The sequence below is a fragment of the Tachyglossus aculeatus genome (genome assembly GCF_015852505.1).
Source record: "Tachyglossus aculeatus isolate mTacAcu1 chromosome 12 unlocalized genomic scaffold, mTacAcu1.pri SUPER_6_unloc_1, whole genome shotgun sequence".
Lineage (NCBI taxonomy): Eukaryota > Metazoa > Chordata > Mammalia > Monotremata > Tachyglossidae > Tachyglossus > Tachyglossus aculeatus.
The window spans coordinates 1,360,637-1,383,979 of NW_024044828.1; the positions used below are offsets into that span (position 1 = coordinate 1,360,637).

The following is a 23,343-nucleotide window of genomic DNA, read 5'->3' on the forward strand; positions in this document are numbered from 1 at the left end:
CAGTGGGGTGGGCACTCTGGGACTACTGATGGGCCGCGTCCTGAGGGACCACGGTCGGGCACTGAGTGATCGCAGATTGACCGCGTGCCGTGGAACCACTGCTGGACACCGCGAGACCACATCCGGCCCGGGGAGGGAATAACGGGAAAATTCTCTCCCGCCCTAGGTTGCGGGGCTCCTGTCTGCCGTCATTGTCCTGATTGTGACTCTGGCCATCAGTTTCCTTCTACAGCCCCTCCAGAAGGTAAGTTCCCCCCTGCCTTTGTGGCACATACTCCCTCGTGGCCACCCCAGGGGCCAGAGCACCGTACTGTGGGAGGTGCCAGGGGAGAGCATGAGAAGTCTCCCCAGATACTGGAATGGGACAGTGATGGAAATCTGAAAAGGTGAATTTTAAACCTCAATGACCCAGCCTTCAGTTTGTGTGACGGTTCATTCCCTCACTCAGTCGTATTTATTGAGCACTTACCGTGTGCTAAGCGCTTGGGAAAGTATACAGCAATAAAGAGAGACGATCTCTGCCCACAGTGAACTCACAGCCTGGGCTTGGGGAGGCGGGGAGACAGATATCAATACATATAAGGGAAGCAGCATGGCTCAGTGGAAAGAGCCCCAGCTTGGGAGTCAGAGGTCATGGGTTCTAATCCCGCTTGTCAACTATGTGACTTTGGGCACATCACTTCACTTCTCTGGGCCTCAGTTCCCTCATCTGTAAAGCGGGGATGAAATCTGTGAGCCCTACATGGGACACCCTGATTACCTTGTACTAACTCAGCACTTGGAACAGTGTTTTGCACAGAGTAAGCGCTTAACAAATGCCGTTATTATTAGTAGTATTATAAACAGACATCTATATAAATAAATATAATTACAGATCTATACACCGGTGCTGTGGGACAGTTGTCCGGCTCACCAGCTTTGTGTTGTGAACATTGGCAGCATTCTTCTTCAGTGGGCCTGTTAGTAGGATGTTTCCAGGAGCTGAGGGCGAGTTTTCTTCTGTCCAGTCCCCAAATTCCCCCTCCTTGCTCACCCCTGGCTCCCTGCTTCTCCCACCCTGAGGGGCACTTACTAGATCTACCCCCTGGGAGCTTCAAAGTAAGGCATGCTCCACCCCAAACTAGATTGTCCATACTTGGCATTTATAATAATGATGGGATTAGTTAAGTGCTTACTATATGCAAAGCATTTAGAAGGCAGTTAACAAATAGCGGCAGCACTAAAAGCAGGGAGACAAATCCCAATCCTGATCCTCCCTTCTCAGAGCAATTCCCTGGTGCAGTAATGGCCCTCCGGACTGCCCAGCCTCCTCAACTAACCCATGGGTTTCCCCCTTCAAGCCCGAGGCTGGAACAGGACAGGAGAGAGGGAGTGGGGAAGGGAAACAGACCAAAATTCCTCTGGAGGAGCAGGAAAATGGCCCAGGCCCAGTAGGGCTTTGGGATCTGCGTAGGGAAGCAGGGCCCAGATTATCCCTAGTCAGGGAGGACAAGTTACTGTCCTGGAATGAGGCAGAAGGCAGACTCGGGCTCGGACTGAGAGCGGGGAAGGACTTCTAGGTCTGGGGCCTGGAAAAGGCCTTTCTCTCTCCCCGACAATCCTCGGTTCTCAAACCAAGCTGGTCCCTGTTGTGGTTTCCAGTCAGTCCTGGCAGCGTTGGCCCTGGGCAATCTGAAGGGGATGCTGATGCAGTTTGCAGAGATTCGTAACTTGTGGCGACGGGACAAGTACGACTGCGTGAGTAGAGCCATCCAGTTGGGTCATTCGGCCTAGCCTGTCCAACCGTGCCCACCCAAGCCAGCCCGCCCGGCCCAGCCCTGCCCACTCCAGTGACTCTCTCCTCTCCATCCCAGACTGCCCCCGAGCTTGCGTCTCCCGCTGGCCTCCTCAGCCGCCCAGCGCTGGGGCTGAGCCGAGACCCAAACTTCCCCACGGCTTTGTGTCTTCCAGCTAATCTGGGTCGTGACCTTCCTGGCAGCCATCATCCTGGGGCTGGGCTTGGGCCTGGCGGCCGGGGTGGCGTTTCAGCTCCTCACGATCGTGTTCCGGACCCAGTTGTGAGTTGGCGGGCTTGGTCTAAGGAGTTGGGGGCTCACGGATGCAGGGATGGAGCGAGGCTGCTGGGGAGGGGACGCCCTGGGGGAAGATATGAGGGGATAGTCACCACGGGACACCCATTTTCAGGACCCCCACTCCAGCCAACAGAAACCCAGAGAACGGCCGCCGTGCAGGCCAGGAGAATAAGCAGGAACATCTCCACTCCTTCTTACTCCCCTGTCCCCCAACTAGCCTGCCCAACAGTAGCCGCCTGGGCCCAGGGCTGGGGCTCTTCTGAGCCACGATTCACGAGGGGGTGGATAGGCTGGGGGGGTGGGTAGGATTGGGCAGGACTTGGGCTCTCAGCCCGGCTGCCATCACGCTGTCCTGGGCTGCTTGTCCCTGCTGGACTGCCTCAGTTGTCCCTGGGCAGGGGGTCTGCTTCTGGTGGGAGGCAGAAAGAGTTGCTGTGGCTATCGGCTCCTAGCTAAAGCCCGGGTCTGGCTCTCCAGTTCGTTTCTGCCTCCGTGATTTCAGAATGCCCTGGGCTCCACCGGCATGAAGAAACCACCTGGTCAGTGTGGGTAGGTGGCTAGGGGAGGGCTAGAGTCTTCCTGCTTTGGGGCCCTCCCCACTGCGATGGGTTTGGAAGCAGGGGAACGGACCGGATGACCCCTTGAGTCCCTTCTGGCCCTGCAGACCTTTGGACAGGGTGATTCTTGGAGGGTCACCCCCATCCTGGAGCGTCCCCCGCACGCCTGCCTTTTCGGGCATTTCACTCCTAAATGCGGCGCGGGGATGCAGATGAGGGGGAAGTGGCGAACGGTTGGCTCCGGGGTGGCAGGCACCCGGAGAGCCCGGCTATGACAAACCATCCCTCTTCTTCGGTCCTCCCGGGACGCAGCCCCAAATGCAGCCTCCTGGCCAACGTCGGACGGAGCAACGTCTACAAGAACCGGAAGGACTATCCTGAGGTAAGGCCCTCGCCGGACGGCGGCCACGTGGGTCTGCCTGGATGCCGGTTGCTGGCACTCAGGGGGACCACAGTCATGCCAACGTCGCTCTTGTTCCGCAGATCTACGAGCCAGCGGGAGTAAGGATCTTTCGGTGCCCGTCCCCCATCTACTTCGCCAACATCGACTTCTTTAAAAAGAAGCTTATAGATGCGGTAAGAGAGGGAGGCTCTCCGGGAGCACCCAGCAGCCCAAGAGAAGCAGGGGATCTGGTCTCCTCTGTGGAAGTCCCTCAAGGTTCAGTTCTGTGTCCCCTTCTATTCTCCATCTACACCCTCATCCTTGGAGAATTCATTCGCTCCCACGGCTTCAACTGCCACCCTACGCGGATGATTCCCAAATCTCCGTCTCCAGCCCTGATCTCTCTCCCTCTGTGTCGTCTCATATTTCCTCCTGCCTTCAAGACATCTCTACTTGGATTTCCTGCCACCACGTCAAGCTTAACATGTCCAAAACAGAACTTCTCTTCCCACCCAAACCCTGTCCTCCCCCTGACTTTCCCATCACTGTAGACGGCACCACCATCCCTCCAGTTTCACAAGCCCTTAACCTCAGCATTATCTCGATTCCTCTCTCTCATTTAACCCCCATATTCGATCCACCCACTAAATCCTGTCGGGCCCTTTCCATATCTGAAAGACAATTACTCTCCGCACCCTCAAAGCCTTACTGAAGACACATCTCCTCCAAGATGCCTTCCCTGACTCAGCCCTCGCTTCCTTTTTTCTCACCCCCTTCTGTATTGCCCTGACTTGCTCCCTTAATTCATCACCACACATCCCACCACTCCCACAACATTTATGTACATATCCATAATTTATTTATTTATATTGTCTGTCTCCCCATCAGGACTGTAAGCTCGTTGTGGGCAGGGAATGTTTCTGTTGTTCGTTATGTTGTACTCTCCCAAGTGCTTAGTACAGTGTCCTGCCCATAGTAAGCACTCAATACATATGAAATGATTCAATCACAACTTCACAACTTCACAAAAACTCACCCTTTCCTCTCCCTCCAAACTGCTACCACATTAATCCAAACACTTATCCTATTCAGAGAAGCAGCGTGGCTCAGTGGAAATAGCACAGTCTTTGGAGTCGGAGGTCATGGGTTCAAATTCCAGCTCTGCCAACTGTGAGCTGTGTGACTTTCGGCAAGTCACTTCACTCCTCTGGGCCTCAGTTCCCTCATCTGTAAAATGGGGATTAAAACCGTGAGCCCCCCGTGGGACAACCTGATCACCTTGTAACCTCCCCAGAGCTTAGAATAGTGCTTTGCATATAGTAAACACTTAACAAATACCATTATTATTATTATTTGATTACTGTATCAACCTCCTGCCTCCTGTCTCTCCCCACTCCAGTCCATACTTCCTTCTGCCAAACCAGATCATTTTTCTACAAAAATGTTCAGTTCGTGTTTCCCCACTCTTCAAGAACCTCCAGTGGTTGCCCAACCACCTCTGCACCAAACAGAAACTCCTTACCATCGGCGTTAAAGCCGATCATCTTGCCCTCTCCCACCTCATCTAACCTTCCACTACAACCTAGGCCGCACACTTCACCCCTCTAATGCCAACCTACTCGACGATAGATATCTTATGTAGCTCCCTGCCAACCTCTCACCCACGTCCTGCCTCTGGACTGGAATGCCCTCCCTTTTCACATCCGACAGACAATTACTCTCCCCACCATCAAAGCCTCATTGAAGGCCCATCTCCTCCAAGAGTGACTAAGCCCTCATTTCCTCTTTTCCCACTCACTTCTCCATCACCCTGACTCTCTCCTTGAATTCATCCCCACTCCCAGCCCCACAGCACTTATATATATATATATCCATAATTTATATATTTATATTAATGTCTGTCTCCCCTCTAGACCATAAGTTCATAGTGAGCAGGGAATGTGTCTGTTATATTGTTGTGCTATACTATACAGTGCTCTGCACACAGTAAGTACTCAATAAATACGACTGATTGATTGCGGGTTCTAATCCCAGCTCTGTCACCTGTCTGCTGTGTGACCTTGGGCAAGTCACTTCACTTCTCTGTGCCTCAGTTACCTCATCCATGAAGTGGAAATGAAGACTGTGAGCCCCACAAGGCGCATGGACTGTGTATAACTTGGGCTTAGTGCTTAGTACAGTGACTGGCACGTAGTAAGTGCTTAACAAATATCATCATCATCATCATTATTATCATTATTATTATTCCCCCATTCCAAGAAAACCTTCAACTCTTGGTAGAGGGAGTCCCCCAAGCTCTGAAGACCCCCTACCATCTCAGGGACACCTACCACCCCTGCTCTACTCCATTCTAGAGTCAGGTGGGGTGTCTGTTGTTGGCTTTCACCCCCATGTCAGGGGTGAGAGGGCCATTGCAGAACCATGTGGGTGTGAGGGGGGGAGAAGGGAGATCAATACCCCAGACTAACAGGGAACCCAAACAAAGGAAGAGTGAACACCCATTACGAATCCAAGCCATACCCTCAAGCCGGCGGGTATTTTCCCGGCAATGGGCTCCCAAGCCAGAAGACTCCAGTCAGTCCCCAGACTGCCCTTTTGAGCTGAGGTTAAGTGGGAAGGGAGCAAGGATACACAACAGGGAGAGAGCTGATTGAATGCCTAAAGCTGGAAGTCATGAAAATCATGAGTTTCTCCTTGCTGTGGAGGTGGATGGGCAACCATCCAGTGTTTTTGAGGAGGGGAGAGATAATAATGATAATAATAATAGCATTTATTAAGCACTTATATGTGCCAAGCACTGTTCTAAGCCCTGGGGAGGTTAGAAGGTGAACAGGTTGTCCCACGGGGGGCTCACGGTCTTAATCCCCATTTTACAGATGAGGTCACTGAGGCCCAGAGAAGTGAAGTGACTTGCCCAAAGTCACACAGCTGACAAGTGGCGGAGCTGGGATTTGAACCCATAGCCTCTGACTCCAAAGCCCGCGCTCTTTCCACTGAGCCACGTTGCTTCTTTACGCACGGGACTGTTTTTTTTTTAGAAAAACAATCCAGACAGCAGACCCCCCCTCCCCCCTCCCCCTAAGCCCCGGTGGTCTGGGCTTGAGCCGATTGCGTGACTAGCCGTTCTCCCGCACCGCAACCCGGGCGAATTTTGCAGGTCGGATTCAATCCGGTTCGAGTTTTGCGGAAGCGGAATAAAGCGCTGAAGAAAATCAAAAAGCTGCTGAAGAAGGGACAGCTGCAATTCACCCCGGTGAGTTTGTTAGCCGGAGCCAGAGCTCTCTGGGACACGAGTGGGCTCCCCCAGACATTAGTGGGGTCCCTGGGACAGAAAAGGCCTCTGTTGGACTATAGTGACCTCCCCATATGTGACAGGCGGCTTTGGGGCTGTTTTCTCGAAGCCTCCGTGGTCACCTTTCATCACACAGCCGCAATCTCCTCTAGCTACCATCACCAGCGGCATCCTATTGCAACCCAGGGTGGCTAGCCAGCCTGAGCAGCCCTGATGCCATAACTCCGGACTTCCCATCGCTAGCCACCGGCCTCGTAGCCCCGGCCCTGTAGCCGCTGGCCCCGTCGTCCCTGGCCCCAAAGTCTTGGTCCCCCCATCACCCCTACAATTGGGTGGAGGACTTCACCTGGCCGGCTGCTCTTCCCCACAGAAAGGCTTCCTCTGTGCCTCGGACAACTTGAGAGATTCGGACGACGAACTGGACGTCAACGAGGTGGAAGAACTGGATCAGCCGATCAGCACCTCCGACTTGCCCGCTGACATAGACTGGAACGCGGATCTCCCCGCCAACCTCGTGGTTCCCAGAATTGACATCCACAGCCTCGTCCTTGACTTCGCGGCCGTGTCGTTTCTTGACGTCTCTTCGATGAGGGGCCTCAAATCGGTAACTCAGCCGTCGGGAAAACCGAGGGCGCGGGGTGGGTGGAGGCCGAGGAAATGATTCCCACTGGAAAAAATCATGAACAAGGCAGGGAGGCCGGCAGAGGATTATGTCTGTCAAGGAAAAGATGGGAGGTTGCCTTGGGAAAATCTCCAGTAGGTAATCAATTAAACAATCAATCAATTGTGTTTATTCAGGGCTTCGTGGGTGCAGAGCACTGTACTAAGCGCTTGGGAGAATACCGCACATTCCCCACCCACAGTGGGGCAGAGACGGATATTACTAAAAAGAGGCCTCTGATAGCCCAGCATAGGACAGTCTGCTGGAGTATTTGTCTGGGAGGTGAGCACTGACTTGGGAGCATGAGCACTGAACTAAGCTGCAGTATTATTCCGGGGGTGGGGCTACATTTCTAAGGAATTTCCTGTATTAGGTTATAATTTGACATCCGGGAGAAATTCCAGATAAATACAATTGACTGAAATTCCAGGCCTGCGCTTATTTTATCCAGCAGTTCTCTGATCTTCCCATTTTCTCCCACTCCCATTTGTAAGTAAATGCTCACGATCTCAACAAGACGGGGGAGGTGAGGAGGGATCCTGGGAAAGCCACGTCCATCCCCAGGAGTTTCTCTGTTTTGTGATCACTATGACACCATAATAATAATAATAATCATAATTATGGTCTTTCTTAAGCGCTTACTATGTGCCAAGCCCAGTTCTAAGCGCTGGATAGATACAAGGTAATCAGGTTGTCCCACGTGGGGATCACTGTCTTAAACCCCATTTTACAGATGAGGTGACTGAGGCACAGAGAAGTTAAGCGGTTTGCCCAAGGTCACACAGCAGACGAGTGGTGGGGCTGGGATTAGAACCCACGTCCTCTGACTCCCAAGCCCGGGCTCTTTCCGCTAAGCCACGAGTCTCATATAATTGACTGCCTCCAACTTGCTTTCCAGACCAGATCCTGGTTGATGGCAGTGGGAATTGGACTGGGCTTTGTTCTCCACGATCCCACTGTCCCCCGAAGAAATTATCATTATTATTATTATTATGGTATTTGTTAAGTGCTTACTATACGCCAAGCACTGTTCTAAGCGCTGGGGTAGATACAAAGCAATCAGGTCGTCCCACAGCTCACAGTCTTCATCCCCATTTTACAGATGAGGTAACTGAGGCCCAGAGAAGTGAAGTTCATTCATTCAATCGTATTTATTGAGCGCTTACTGTGTGCAGAACACTGTACTAAGCGCTTGGGAAGTCCAAGTTGGCAACATCTAGGGACGGTCCCTACCCAACAGCGGGCTCACAGTCTAGAAGGGGGAGACAGACAACAAAACAAAACACATAAACCTAATAAAATAAATAGAATAAAGTGACTTGCCCAAAGTCACACAGCTGACTAGCGGCAGTCATTCATTCATTCATTCAATCATATTTATTGAGCACTTACTGTGTGCAGAGCACTGTACTAAGCGCTTGGGAAGTACAAGTCGGCAACATATAGAGACAGTCCCTACCCAACAGTGGGCTCACAGTCTAGAAGGGGGAGACAGACAACAAAACAACACACATTAGCAAAATAAAATAAATAGAATAAATATGTACAAATAAAATAGAGTAATAAATACGTACAAACATATATACAGGTGCTGTGGGGAGGGGAAGGAGGTAGGGCGGGGAGATGGGGAGGGGAAGGAGGGGACGAGGCTCAGTCTGGGAAGTCAGGATTAGAACCCACGACCTCTGACTCCCAAGCCCGGGCTCTTTCCGCTAAGCCACGCTGTGGCTACAGGAGTGAAAGAAGGGGGGTAGTTTCGTCTGTTTCCTTTGTGCAGGGTCCCCAGGGGCTCTGGGCTTCCAATCAATCGATCAATCATATTGATTGAGCGCTTACTGTGTGCAGAGCACTGTACTAAGCGCTTTCCAAGGGAAAGAAGGATGGCCCGTACAGTCATCAGCTCAGTCGTGTCCCTTCACCCGGCTCTTTTCCTCCCAATTCCTAGTCCAGGATGCCGGGGGAAAGGATGGGATTGAGGGGAGAAGAGCACGGCTGCCAGAACCCACAGCCCCTTCCTGGGCCGGAGCAGGGCCATCGGGAAGTGTCTGAATTAACCGGGCCTGAATTTAGCGCTTCCCGGTGCCACCCTCGGACTGTTAACTGCCAACCAGATGGAAGGCAAGGAGCAGTTGTTTTCAGCCCGGCTTTGGGCTTGGGTGGGCCACTGGGCCCGGATTCCGGCCTGAGATAGACGCTCCCACTCCTGGGCCGGGATAGAGAGAGCGGCAGAGGGAGGCAGGTGGGAAGAGACGGCGGATCGGAGCCCGGCGGGGGGACCAAGTCACGGTGCCGTCAATTCTGTGACCTTCTGTGGGTGTCTTTTAGACTGTGAGCCCACTGTTGGGTAGGGACCGTCTCTATATGTTGCCAATTTGTACTTCCCAAGCGCTTAGTACAGTGCTCTGCACATAGTAAGCGCTCAATAAATACGATTGATTGATTGACTGATTGTGTCAGAAGGCCAAGCTCCGCTCTCCGGCACGAGGAGCGAGGAACTTGCCGTGACGGAGAGAACGGGGCCAAATCTCCGTCCTGGCTCCCGGCCGCGGTTACCATTTCCAGCCCGGGGATTTTCACCCATCGCCCGGCACCCCGGCACGGCCTCGGCGCCCAAGGCACCTGAGAGCCGCGAGCCCCGGGCTGCCAAGGCCGGCGAGTCCAGTGATCATCTTGGGGTGTGCTTTATGTTCACAGATTTTACAAGCGTTCATCAGGGTCAACGTGGAGGTCCACATCGCTGGCGCGGACGGTAAGGTGTCACTTTTGGTCATTTCCGTCTAAGGGTCGCTCCCGGGGCCGGCTCCTTTCTTTAATGATACCTGTTCATTCATTCATTCATTCAATCGTATTGATTGAGCACTTACTGTGTGCAGAGCACTGTAGTAAGCGCTTGGGAAGTACAACTTGGCAACATATAGAGACGGTTCCTACCCAACAACAGGCTCACAGGCTAGAAGGGGGAAACAGACAACAAAACAAAACATATTAACAAAATAAAATAAATGGAATAGTAAATATGTACAAGTATTCATTCATTCAGTCAGTCAGTCATATTTATTGAGCGCTTACTGTGTGCAGAGCACTGTACTAAGCGCTTGGGAAGTCCAAGTTGGCAACATATAGAGACGGTCCCTACCCAACAGCGGGCTCACGGTCTAGAAGGGGGCGACAGAAAACAAAACATATTAACAAAATAAAATAAATAGAATAGTAAATATGTACAAGTATTCATTCATCCATTCATTCAATCATATTTATTGAGTGCTTACTGTGTGCAGAGCACTGTACTAAGCGCTTGGGAAGTCCAAGTTGGCAACATATAGAGACGGTCCCTACCCAACAGCGGGCTCACAGTCTAGAAGGGGGAGACAGAAAACAAAACAAAACATATTAACAAAATAAAATAAATAGAACAGTAAATATGTACAAGTATTCATTCATCCATTCATTCAATCGTATTTATTGAGTGCTTACTGTGTGCAGAGCACTGTACTAAGCGCTTGGGAAGTACAAGTTGGCAACATATAGAGACAGTCCCTACCCAACAACGGGCTCACAGTCTAGAAGGGGGAGACAGAAAACAAAACAAAACATATTAACAAAATAAAATAAATAGAATAGTAAATATATACAAGTATTCATTCATTCATTCAATCATATTTATTGAGCGCTTACTGCGTGCAGAGCACTGTACTAAGCGCTTGGGAAGTACAAGTTGGCAACATATAGAGACGGTCCCTACCCAACAGCAGGCTCTCAGTCTAGAAGGGGGAGACAGACAACAAAACAAAACATATTAACAAAATAAAATAAATAGAATAAATATGTACAAATAAAATACATAAATAATTAAAGTAATAAACACGTACAAACATATATACATATATACAGGTGGTGTGGGGAGGGGAAGGAGGTAAGGCGGGGGGGTGGGGAGGAGGAGAGGAAGGAGGGGGCTCAGTCTGGGGCTCAGAGAGCTCAGTCTTACAAGTAAAATATAGAGTAATAAATATGTACTTGTTAAGTGCTTTCTGTGTGTCAAACACTGTTCTAAGCGCTGAGGCAGGTAAAAATTAGGTCAAAGAGTCCCTGTCCCACATGGGGCTCCTTTCTAAGTAGCAGGGAGAACAGGTATCCCCATTTTACAGTTGAAGAAACTGAGGTACAGAGCAGTTAAGTGATTTGCCCAAGGTCGCACAGCAAGTAATTGACAGAGTCAGGATTAGAACCCAGATCCTCCCAACTCCCAGGGCCTTTTGTCTCTCCGTTAGATCATATGCTTCTCTGGTCCCAGACATTCAATTACGGAAGAACAAGCATTTCAGCTGGCCAGTGGCAGCAGGGAATGGCAGGCTTCCTCTATTCACTCTGCCTTCTGGAGTCTCTAGGTCCTTCCCAACTTCCTTAAAATGCCGTGGGAGGGACTAGTCTAAAACTGCTCAGCAGCAAAGCCTTTTAAATTATAATAATAATAATAATAATAATAATAATAATAATAATAATAATAATAATAATAATAATGGTATTTGTTAAGGGCTTACTATGTGCAAAGCACTGTTCTAAGCCTTAATCCCCATTTTACAGCCGAGGGACCTGAGACTCAGAGAAGTTAAGTGACTTGCCCAAGGTAAGCTCTCCCTGCCCCCAGCCTAGAGGAAGAGCATGGCCCTGGGAGTCCGAGGACTTGGGTTCGAATCCTGCCTCCACCGCTGCCTGCTGTGTGTGACCTTGGGAGAGTCACTCGGTGTTTCGGTGCCTCGGTTTCTTCATCTGTAAAATGCGGATCAAATGTCTGTTCTCCCTCCTATTTAATCAGTCAATCAGTCGTATTTATTGAGCACTTACTGTGTGCAGAGCACTGTACTAAGCGCTTGGGAAGTACAAGTTGGCAACATATAGAGACGGTCCCCACCCAACAGTGGGCTCACAGTCTAGAAGGGGGACGGTGATCCCCATGTGGGACAGAGACTGTGTCTGGCCTGATTATCTTGTATATAGCATTTAATACGGTGCTCGACACGTAACAAATATCACTTACTATTACTGACAATAAGTGATGCTTATTAATAATGATAAACATAATAAATAATAATATGTGCCTGGCTATAAGCCAGCGGGTTTGGCTAATAGTCTAGGCCCCACGCCTTCCAAGCCCCCTCCCCTCGGGCCCAGACGGCATGTCGACTGAGCTTGGGTCCGGCCTAGCAGTGGGAGGAAGGATCCCGGAGCAGGGAACTGCTCTTTGACCATGAACCCGGGAATTTCAAATGAACCCCCAGTGGAGGGTCCCACCCCAGAGCCATCGTGTTTCCATCAGGGTGGGATGCGAGGGGGTGCAGTAGGGATGGGATGGACAAGGAGAGCCAGAAGTGGAGAGCTTTTGAGGAAATGAAGGTGTGTCAGACAGAGCCAGGGGGGCCAAAGACAGAACTAAACTCAACCCGGGAGTCCGACGCATCCCAGGACTTAAAGGGGGGGCATTTCTGGGAAGGGATGGAGGCCAAGGCCGGAGCCGGACAGGGGCTGGACAATAAATATTTAAGGCCAACCCCCCGGAGCGCGATCTCGAGGGACAGGTGGTGTCCAGCCGGAGTCGTAAGCAGCAGTCCGGCTAACAGAGTCCTCTTAAACTTCTTCTAGACTGTGTCTTCTAGACTGTGAGCCCGCTGTTGGGTAGGGACCATCTCTATATCAATCAATCAATCGTACTTATTGAGCGCTTACTGTGTGCAGAGCACTGTTCTAAGCGCTAACTATATGCATAGTATAAGCGCTATAAGTGCTAACTGTAAGTACTAACTATATGTTGCCAACTTGGACTTCCCAAGCGCTTAGTCCAGTGCTCTGCACACAATAAGCGCTCAATAAATACAACTGAATGAATGAATGCCAACTTGTCCTTCCCAAGTGCTTAATACAGTGCTCTGCACACAGTAAGCGCTCAATAAACACGATTGATTGATTGATTGATTGAATGAATGGCAGGGGAACACCAGAGCTTCAGGGCCGGGGGTCTTAGGTCAGAGGTCACGGCCTCCTTCCCCCTGGGAAATACTTCGGGTGGAAGGCACTTAGAACAGTGCTTTGCACATAGTAAGCGCTTAATAAATGCCATTATTATTATTATTATTAAGGACTCCATTTCACTCTGTATTAACAGTAATAATCATTGTGGCATTTACAATCTTACTCTGTGCCAAGCACTGTAGATACTGTGGTAAATACAGTATAATCACAGCACCATCTCTGTCCTCTGTGGAGCTTACAGTGTAATGGAGAGGGAGAACAGATATTCACTCTTCAATCGTATTTACTGAGCGCTTACTGTGTGCAGAGCACTGTACTGTACTGTGTGCAGAGCACTGTCATGGGTTCGAATCCCAGCTCTGCCACATGTCTTCTGTGTGATCTTGGGCAAGTCACTTAACTTCTCTGAGCCTCAGTTCCCTCATCTGTAAAATGAGGATTAAGACTGTGAGCCCCACGTGGGACAACCTGATCACCTTGCATCCCCCCAGCACTTAGAACAGTGCTTTGCACATAGTACGTGCTTAACAAATGCCATCATTATTATTATTATTATTATTACTAAACGCTTGGGAAGTACAAGTTGGCAACATATAGAGACGGTCCCTACCCAGCAACGGAATTGAATCTCCATTTCACATATGAATTAAATGAGGCCCAGAGAAGGTAAGTGACTTCTCCAAGGTCATACAGCAGTCAAGGGGCATAGCTGGGATTAGAGCCCGGGATCTCTGACGCCCAGTCGCAGGCCCTTTCCATTGGGTCATACATAAATAATGAGGGAGGGCCAGGAGGCAAATCTTTCGCCCATTCAGCTGGCCCTGGCTGGGAACCGGTTGCCCCGAGTGTGGCCACCTTGGCCAACGAGGGGTGGCCGGCTTGGCGCTTTTTTGCTCCTTTCTGAACCTCGAAGCCAAGGCCGGAGCGATCCTCTGCGGTCAAAGGAAGGAGAAGGCAAGATGAGGTTAATTCCTTGCTTTTCATGGGCAACCGACGTCACTTTGGTTCCCATGATCTCCTTAGGCTCCTTCAGCCCGCAGGCCCGGGTGGGGCTGACATTGGTGGGAATTTCACCAGCAAGTGAACAGACATGAATCATGCTGACCGTAAAGCAGTGGGGTAATGAGAAAGAGTTTCCAGAGTCCGGATAAACTCCGGGACTGGGCAGCGGAAAGAGCACAGGCTTGGGGGTCCCCAAACCTGGATTTGAGTCCCAGCTCCTCACTGGCATTCCGCGTGACCTTGGACAAATCACTTAAACGCTCCAGGCCTCTGTTTTTTCTTCTGGACTTTCAGGGACTTGGGGAATTGTAAGGACCCTTAGGACTCTAGGACTTAGGGAATTGTAAGGGTTTAATAAATGCCTCAACTATCATTGTAAATTGTAAGGAACAGACGCCGCCTGTACCGGTGAGTGGGTAAGTCTTCAGCTGCCCAAAGGCAGGGGGTTGGATGAGATGACCTCCAAGCCTCTGCCATTTCCGCGAATCTATGATTCTTGGGATTCTGGGACAACTTCTAGAGAAAATGAAAGCCGGGATAAACCTTAACGTCCTCATTTGAATTTACATCGGCTGCAGGCGACTTTATAGAAAAGCTTGAACGATGTGACTTCTTCGACGAGGAAGTCAAAGCCTCGATATTTTTCCTGACGATTCACGACGCCGTGCTGTACGCCCTGATGAAACGGGACGGCGGCGTTTCCAAACTGCCCCCCATCCAGGTAGGAGTCCTGCAGGCCCCGTCCCCCGTCCCCAAAGGGCCACCCCGGCGGGCCCCGGGCTCTGCGACCTCGCTAACCGGCCCTTCTCTGTCTGCGCAGGAGAAAGTCTGCACCCCGGATTTTACCGTGAGCCGAAACGGAGGTTTGCGCAGTCGAGAATGCCTGGTGAGGCTGTCATTCGTTCATTCATTCATTCAGTCAGTCGTATTTATTGAGCACTTACTGTGCACTGTATTAAGCATGTGGAAGAGTTCAGTATAACAACAAACGGGCACATTCCCCGCTCATAAAGAGCGGGAGACAGACATTCATATAATGACAGACATTCAGAGAAGCAGCGTGGCTCAGTGGAAAGAGCCCGGGCTTTGGAGTCCGAGGTCATGGGTTCAAATCCCAGCTCCGCCACTCGTCAGCTGGGTGACTTTGAGCGAGTCACTTAATAATGATGGCATTTATTAAGCACTTACTATGTGCAAAGCACTGCTGTAAGCGTGGGGAGGTTACAAGGTGATCAGGTTGTCCCACGGGGGGCTCACAGTCTTCATCCCCATTTTCCAGATGAGGTCACTGAGGCACAGAGAAGTGAAGTGACTTGCCCAAAGTCACCCAGCTGACGATTGACGGAGCCAGGATTTGAACCCTTGACCTCTGACTCTAAAGCCTGTGCTCTTTCCACTGAGCCATGCTGCTTCTTTGGGTCTGTTCCCTCATCTGTAAAATCGGGATTAAGACTGTGAGCCCCACGTGGGACAACCTGATCACCTTGTATTCCCCCAGCACTTAGAACAGTGCTTTGCACATAGTAAGCACTTAATAAACGCCATCATTATTATTATTATATAACTGCCCCCTCTGACCTCCCTCCACCTTTTTTTTAAAAAAACTGGTATTTGTTAAGCACTTACTATGCATCAAGCACTGTAATCAGATTGCATGCAGTCCGTATCCCACATCATCATCATCATCAATCGTATTTATTGAGCGCTTACTATGTGCAGAGCACTGTACTAAGCGCTTGGGAAGTACAAATTGGCAACATATAGAGACAGTCCCTACCCAACAGTGGGCTCACAGTCTAAAAGGGGGAGCCAGAGAACAAAACCAAACATACTAACAAAATAAAATAAATAGAATATATATGTACAAGCAAAATAAATAAATAGAGTAATAAATACGTACAAACATATATAGCCCACATGGGGCTCACAGTCCTAATTCCCATTTGACAGATGAGGGAACTGAGGCACAGAGGGGTTTTGTGACATAGGTCACCAAGGTGACAGCAGAGAAGTGGCAGGAGAAGTGGAGTCCCCGGGATCTCCTGAGTGGAGGGAGCACCTCATTAATAATAATAATAATAATAATAACAATAATTGTGGTATTTGTTAAGCACTTACTATGTGCCAGCCACTGTACTAAGCGCTGGGGTGGATACGAGCAAATTGGGTTGGACGCAGTCCCTGCCCCACGTGGGGCTCACAGTCAATCCCCGTTTTGCAGATGAGGCAACTGAGGCCCAAAGAAGTGAAGTGATTCGTCCAAGGTCACCCAGCAGACAGGTGGTGGAGCCGGGATTAGAACCCATGACCTTCTGAGAGAAGCAGCGTGGCTTAGCGGAAAGAGTCAGAAGTCGTGGGTTCTAGTCCCGGCTCCGCCGCATATCAGCTGTGGGACTTTGGGCAATCACTTCACTTCTCTGTTCCTCATCTGGAAAATGGGGATGAAGACTGTGAGCCCCCCGTGGGACAACCTGATGATCTTGTATCTACTCCAGCGGTTAGAACAGTGCTTGGCACATAGTAAGCGCTTAACAAAGGCCATCATGATTATTCTGAGTCCCAGGCCGGGGTTCTATCCACTCCACCAAGCTGTTTTCCCCGTGAGCTTCCCTATTCTCGGCCGGGCTCTGCCCTGCAGGTACGTCTGCTCCAGAAAGCCAATCCTCAGGCAGAGGGTCCGAAGGGGGCACCTGACAGCCAGGCCCTGCTCAGGATACTCTATTCTCTTGCCTTTCCCTTCTCCAGGTGCCGATCGAAACCAAATTCTAGCCCGATCGTGCCGCCGCGGCCTCCCGCAGACACCCAGGACCTCCCCGGGCCCGGAGATGGCAGCTTCTGGCTCGGGGTGGGGGGACTCCGGAAGGAATATTTTCCTTTGGGGGAATCACGTTTCGAGCTTTGGGACGAGACCGTCCCGGCGCGGAGGAGTTTTCACGAACACAGAACAAATGGACGCAGACGCTTCTGATTCCACACTCTGCAGACGTGCGGCAGAGAGGAAACAGTGCCATGTATATATGTATTTATGTAGGGCTGACACTCCCCAAGTCTCTTGCTAGGAGCATTGGGGGCGCGAGGGAGGATAAGGGGAGGACAAAGGGAGGGGGCTGCAGCTACATCCAGAATACCCCTTTGATGTGTTTAATTTATAAAGCTCTGCTGAGATTCCTGCACATTTTCAAATTCTTTGCCTGGAAGGTAAATCTTTGGCATTTGTTATAGCTCTCCGAGACCCCTGAGACAGATTTATTGTTCCTTGAAAGCTCTCCCACCCAGATACACATTCACTCACACATATGCTCACATATTTTTTCAACGTTCCTAAAACGGACTGATTCTCCTATGAACCAATGCCTTATCGGGGCGAGAGTCTGTGTACACCGGTGAAGCCTAGAGCTAAGAAAGATGTTCTCTCGTCAGGGTTACCAATAAGGGAAAGGCCGAAGCATCAGAGTCGATCCACCTAATTCTGGGCAGCAGCCGAGTGGGAAAGAGCCGAAGGTGGACGATCGAGTTTATCCAACGGCAGAGACTTTAGCTTTTATCGTGTGTTTTTTTTCGTATTTTTGATGGAGCAAGCTCTATGGTTTGCAACAATGGCCAATTATCTGACTCAATCAGACACAGATTGGGCCCCCCCCCCCCATCCCCGGAGAGAGGGGGCTCCAAGGCCTGTATTTGGTGGCTAGACAGGTGGACGGAGGGGGATCCAAGGCCATCTGCAGACCCTCACCGCCCTGACCCCCACAGCTCCAATCAATCAATCATCAATCGTATTTATTGAGCGCTTACTGTGTGCAGTACTGTGTGCTTACTGTGTCCAGACCCTCCCTGCCTCGAAAACACATCTCCAGACCCTAAATGCCCTGGAAACACAGCTCCACCATGGACATCCAACTCCAGATTCTCCTGAGCCTGATGCAGGATAACCTCACTGCACCAAAAGAAAAATTCTCCCGCAGCGGAAAATCTGAAACGCAAACTCTCACCTTGCGTCACCTGAGAAGATGAGAAGGCCCACTGGGTGGGAAATTATGCTCAGATTTTTCTAGACCATATACATAACACCAAGGACCTTTGCAAATCAGTAGAGATCTGGTAAGGATCAGTAGAGATTTAGAACATTCTGGGTGTCTCAAATCTAGGGAACTCTTCCTTCGGCCAATTTCCATGATTAATATATGCATATCCCCTCTCACTGTGGAGTTGGAAAAGGTCTTTGACTCCGGTTTCATCCTTAAAGAAATTTTTCTGGAGTGGACGAAAGTCTGAGCTCCAAACAAGTCATATCAATTGTCAATAAATGTCAAATATAAGTGTTTATGGGCGTGCTTAACGTGCCAGGAGGAAAACTCCCCTGAATGAGGAAACTCAAACAATCACCTCTTATCCCCTGGCAAGACAGAAAGGTAGCTATTTGAAAGTATGCTCAGATAGTCTTAAACATAGAAGTAATTTTTGAAAATCGATTTTGAGGGGGTTTTGCTGGGTTGAGAATTTCTGGGGTGCAGATAAGGACCCTCGGGAATGGGTATTTGTGGCAGGGCAGACTGTCACGATGGAGCTTGCCAGAGAATAGGTCCCCTTCTTTTTTCTCTGTCCCTCTATCCTACTTCCCTCCATTTAGTACTTCTTCTGCCCTCAATCAGAATTCACAAATTGTTTTTTTGAGTGTCTTTCCCATCTAAGCAATGACAGTGGAGGGATATAATCCCTTTGACGGTAAACCCCATGGGGGACAGGGACTGTGTCAGGCCTGATGATCTTTTCTCTACCCCAGCACATAGAACAGTGCTTGGCACATAATAATAAAAATAATGGCATTTGTTAAGCACTTACTATGTGCAAAGCACTGTTCTAAGCACTGAGGGGGATACCAAGTGATCAGGTTGTCCCACGTGGGGCTCACAGCCTTCACCCCCATTTTACAGATGAGGTAACTGAGGCCCAGAGAAGTGAAGTGACTTGCCCAAAGTCACACAGCTGACAGTTGGCAGAGGCGGGATTTGAACCCATGACCTCTGACTCCCAAGCCCGTGCTCTTTCCATTGAGCCATGCTGCTTCTCAAGGGCTTAACAAATACATAATATAAACACAACAGACATAACATACAAAAGCATAGCAAGGGCTTAAATATTTATTGTTATTGTTATTATTATCATTCCAATTGTCCCAGAGAGGGTCTCACCCAAAACTACAGTCCCTAGACTGTAAGCTGACTGTGGGCAGGGAATGTGACAGTTTATTGTTATAGCGTACTCTCCCAAGTGCTTAGTACAGTGCTCTCCACACAGTAAGCGCTTGGTAAGTACGACTGATTGAATGAGTCAGTGGGAAGGGGTGGGCAAACTTGGGGGTGAGTTTCTGGAGTGGAGGGAGAGGGGCTGAAGAGGAGGGGGAAAAGCCATCCCTCTCCTTCCCCCTGGTCTGGCATCCCCTGCAAACACCAACCTGCTGAAAATTCCCCTCTAACTTGTAAGATGACATCATCATCATCATCATCAATCGTATTTATTGAGCACTTACTATGTGCAGAGCACTGTACTAAGCGCTTGGGAAGTACAAATTGGCAACAAATAGAGACAGTCCCTACCCAATAGTGGGCTCACAGTCTAAAAGGGGGAGACAGAGAACAAAACCAAACATACTAACAAAATAAAATAAATCAGATCAATCAGTGGTATTTACTGAGCACTTACTTTGTGCAGAGTATTGCACTGAGAGTTTGGGAAAGGACAATCCAATTGGTAGAGGAGGGAGCTTACGATTAGTCGGGGAAGAAGAACATAGGGATGTGTACCTAAGTGTTCCAAGGATACGGGTGGATTAAAAATCAAAGAGCCAGGAGGGAGTATGAACCGAAGTGCTTAGGGGACACAGAATAGGGTGGGGAGATGAGAAGTTAGTCAGGGAAGGTTTCCTGCAGGAGATGAGATTTTAGGAGGGCTTGGAAGATGCGGAGGGAGGTGGGAATTCAGATAAAAAGCAAAAGGGAATTCCAGGCTGGAGGGAAAGTGTGGTTTAGGGCCTGGCTGGAAAGATGGTGAAACAGTGAGTAGGTTGGTGTTTGAGGAAGGAGTGGGGTGTAGGAGATGAATAAGGAGGGGAAAGAAGTGACAGGCAGATTTGTCTGTGCCTTGTGAAGAACCCAGGAGTCCTGATGAGAGAGAAATAAGACACAGTGAGAGAGCGACACAGACAAGATCAGAGAGACACACAGAGAAACGGAGAGGCTCAGACACAGAGACGTGGACAGAGACACAGAGATAGAGAGACAGAGAGTCACAGATAGCAAGGAAAATAGAGAGCTGGGGAGATACACGTACACAGAGGCAGGGACAGAGAGACCCAGAGACAGAGACACAGAGAGATACAGAGACCAGGGTACAGAGAGAGAGAGGGAGACAGGTATAGATTTAATAGTAATAATAATGATGGCATTTATTCATTCATTCAGTCATTCAATCGTATTTATTGAGTGCTTACTGTGTGCAGAGCACTGTACTAAGCGCTTGGGAAGTACAAGTTGGCAATTTATGAAGCGCTTCCTATGTGCAAAGCACCATTCTAAGCACTGGGGAGGTTACGAGGTGATCAGGTTGTCCCGGGGGGGCGGGGGGGGGCTCACAGCCTCAACCCCCATTTTACAGATGAGATAACTGAGGCCCAGAGAAGTGCCCAAAGTCACACAGCTGACGATGGGCGGAGCCGGGATTTGAACCCATGACCTCTGCCTCCAAAGCCCGGGCTCTTTCCACTGAGCCACGCTGCTTGCCAGTTTGCATCTGCAGAAAGTTTATTAAAATATCCTCCCACTCCCAGGTAATAGTGGGATCAGATCGGGACACAGAGACTCAAAGAGACAGAATGTTTCTGAAAAATCAAAATCAGGATCCTTCCCCAGGCCTGCGGCCCTGCCACACTCAACTCCTCCCGCCTGGGCAGGTGTCGACTCCACAATCCCCCCTCCATCCCCCTCACAATCCCCCCCAGCCAACCTGGAGGGGAACGGAGAGGAGGAGGAAGGAAACCTGAACAACTCCGAGAGCGGGAGGTTGGAGCGGGAATCACTGGACCGTCCTACCCTGCTTCTTCCAAATCAACCAAACAATCGTGTGAGCAGGTTGTCCCGTGGTGGGGGCTCCCAGTCTTCATCCCCATTTTGCAGATGAGGGAACTGAGGCCCAGAGAAGTGAAGTGACTCGCCCAAAGTCACCCAGCTGACGATTGGCAGAGCCGGAATTTGAACCCATGACCTCGGACTCCAAAGCCCGGGCCCTTTCCGCCGACGGTCTTGTTGGTGCTGGGTGGGAGGCTGAAGTGGCTGACGGGGGATATTTGGTGGTAAAAACTGGAACTCAGAAAAAGGGTGAACCTTAGTTAGAAACAATATTTGAAAGGAGCGGTTATAAAACCAAGTTAGACACGAGAGGCCTGGAGGCTTTTTAAATACTTCATAGAGCCTAAGTAAAACATACAATTGAATGAATGAATACATATATTCATTCAATATATATGAAGGAATATATACATTCATTCATTCAATATATATATATGTTTGTACATATTTATTACTCTATTTTACTTGTACATATTTATTCTATTGATTTTATTTGGTTAATATGTCTTGTTTCATTGTCTGTCTCCACCTTCCAGACTGTGAGCCCGTTGTCGGGTAGGGACCGTCTCTATATGCTGCCAACTTGGACTTCCCAAGCGCTTAGTACAGTGCTGTGCACACAGTAAGTGCTCAATAAATACGATTGAATGAATGAATGAATCGTGTTTCTTGAGCACGTCCTGCGTGCAAAGCACTGTACCAAGCACTTTGGGAGAATACGATATAAGAGAGCCGGTAGAATTTCCCCAGCTGCACCCCGGAAGTCTAACAATGGTTGAAACAGCCCGGTGCTGTGGTGATTTACTGGATTATCTCGGAAGCCCATGTTCTTTGAGATGGAAATCCTTGGGGGGGAACCCCTAAAATGGGTCTCGCCTCTAAAGAGCCCGGGCTTTGGAGTCAGGGGTCGTGGGTTCAAATCCCGGCTCTGCCAATTGTCAGCTGTGTGACTTTGGGCGAGTCACTTAACTTCTCTGGGCCTCAGTTACCTCGTCTGGAAAATGGGGATTAAAACTGGGAGCCCCCCGTGGGACAAACTGATCACCTTGTAACCTCCCCAGCGCTTAGAACAGTGCTTTGCACATAGTAAGCGCTTCATAAATGCCATTATTATTATTATTATTATTATTATTACCACGATCTCCTGCCCCAAATAGGTCAATGCTGCTTCCTTCAGACTGGAGAAACGTTCTAGATTCACTCATTCAATCGTATTTATTGAGCACTTACTGTGGGCAGAGCACTGTACTAAGCGCTTGGGAAGTACAAGTTGGCAACATATAGAGACGGGCCCTACCCAACAGCGGGCTCATTCATTCAATCGTATTTATTGAGCGCTTACTGTGTGCAGAGCACTGGGCTAAGCGCTTGGGAAGTACAAATTGGGAACATATAGAGACGGTCCCTACCCAACAGCGGGCTCATTCATTCAATCGTATTTATTGAGCGCTTACTGTGTGCAGAGCACTGTACTAAGCGCTTGGAAAGTCCAAGTTGGCAACATATAGAGACAGGCCCTACCCAACAGTGGGCTCACAGTCTAGAAGGGGGAGACAGACAACAAAACAAAACATATTAACAAGATAAAATAGACTAAATATGTACAAATAAAATAAAGAGTAATAAATACATACAAACATATACAGGTGCTGAGGGGAGGGGAAGGAGGAGGAGGGGATAATAATAATAATAATATTATATAATAATAATCTAGATAATGATAATAATAATAATGGCATTTATTAAGCGCTTACTATGTGCAAAGCACTGTTCTAAGCGCTGGGGAGGTTACAAGGTGATCAGATTGTCCCACGGGGGGCTCACAGTCTTCATCCTCATTTTACAGATGAGGGGACTGAGGCCCAGAGAAGTTGAGTGACTTGCCCAAGGTCACACAGCTGACAAGTGGCGGAGCCGGGATTTGAACCGATGGCCTCTGACTCCAAAGCCCGGGCTCTTTCCACTGAGCCACGCTGCTTCCCTTCTGGGATACTCCTCGCTGGACCCCCAACCACCCACCCACCCTACCCTCTTGTTGCTCTCCCTCCACCCAACTACCCATTTCCACACGCGGGAACGGTCAGGGTCAACCCCGCCAACGTCTAATCCATGGTCTCGGTTTGGGCCTCGCTGACTCTCCTGGGCCGAAGGTCCTAATTCATTCATCTGATCGCATTTATTGGACACTTAAGTACTGTACTAAGCGCTTGGGAGAGTAGAATATCACAATAA

General features: G+C 49.6%; 1 protein-coding gene across 1 annotated transcript in view; it reads left to right on the forward strand.

Moving 5' to 3' along the window:
- Positions 1-17,076, forward strand: part of SLC26A3 (solute carrier family 26 member 3) — a 33,534-nt gene extending 16,458 nt beyond the window's left edge. The window contains exons 13-23 of the mRNA XM_038740899.1: positions 167-244; positions 1,642-1,737; positions 1,951-2,057; positions 2,942-3,011; positions 3,113-3,205; positions 6,169-6,264; positions 6,674-6,907; positions 9,659-9,713; positions 14,569-14,711; positions 14,811-14,876; positions 16,736-17,076. Coding sequence (XP_038596827.1) covers positions 167-244; positions 1,642-1,737; positions 1,951-2,057; positions 2,942-3,011; positions 3,113-3,205; positions 6,169-6,264; positions 6,674-6,907; positions 9,659-9,713; positions 14,569-14,711; positions 14,811-14,876; positions 16,736-16,759 — 1,062 coding nt within the window. The 3' untranslated portion in view covers positions 16,760-17,076. The remainder of the gene's footprint in view (positions 1-166; positions 245-1,641; positions 1,738-1,950; positions 2,058-2,941; positions 3,012-3,112; positions 3,206-6,168; positions 6,265-6,673; positions 6,908-9,658; positions 9,714-14,568; positions 14,712-14,810; positions 14,877-16,735) is intronic.
- Positions 17,077-23,343: the final 6,267 nt, after the last annotated feature.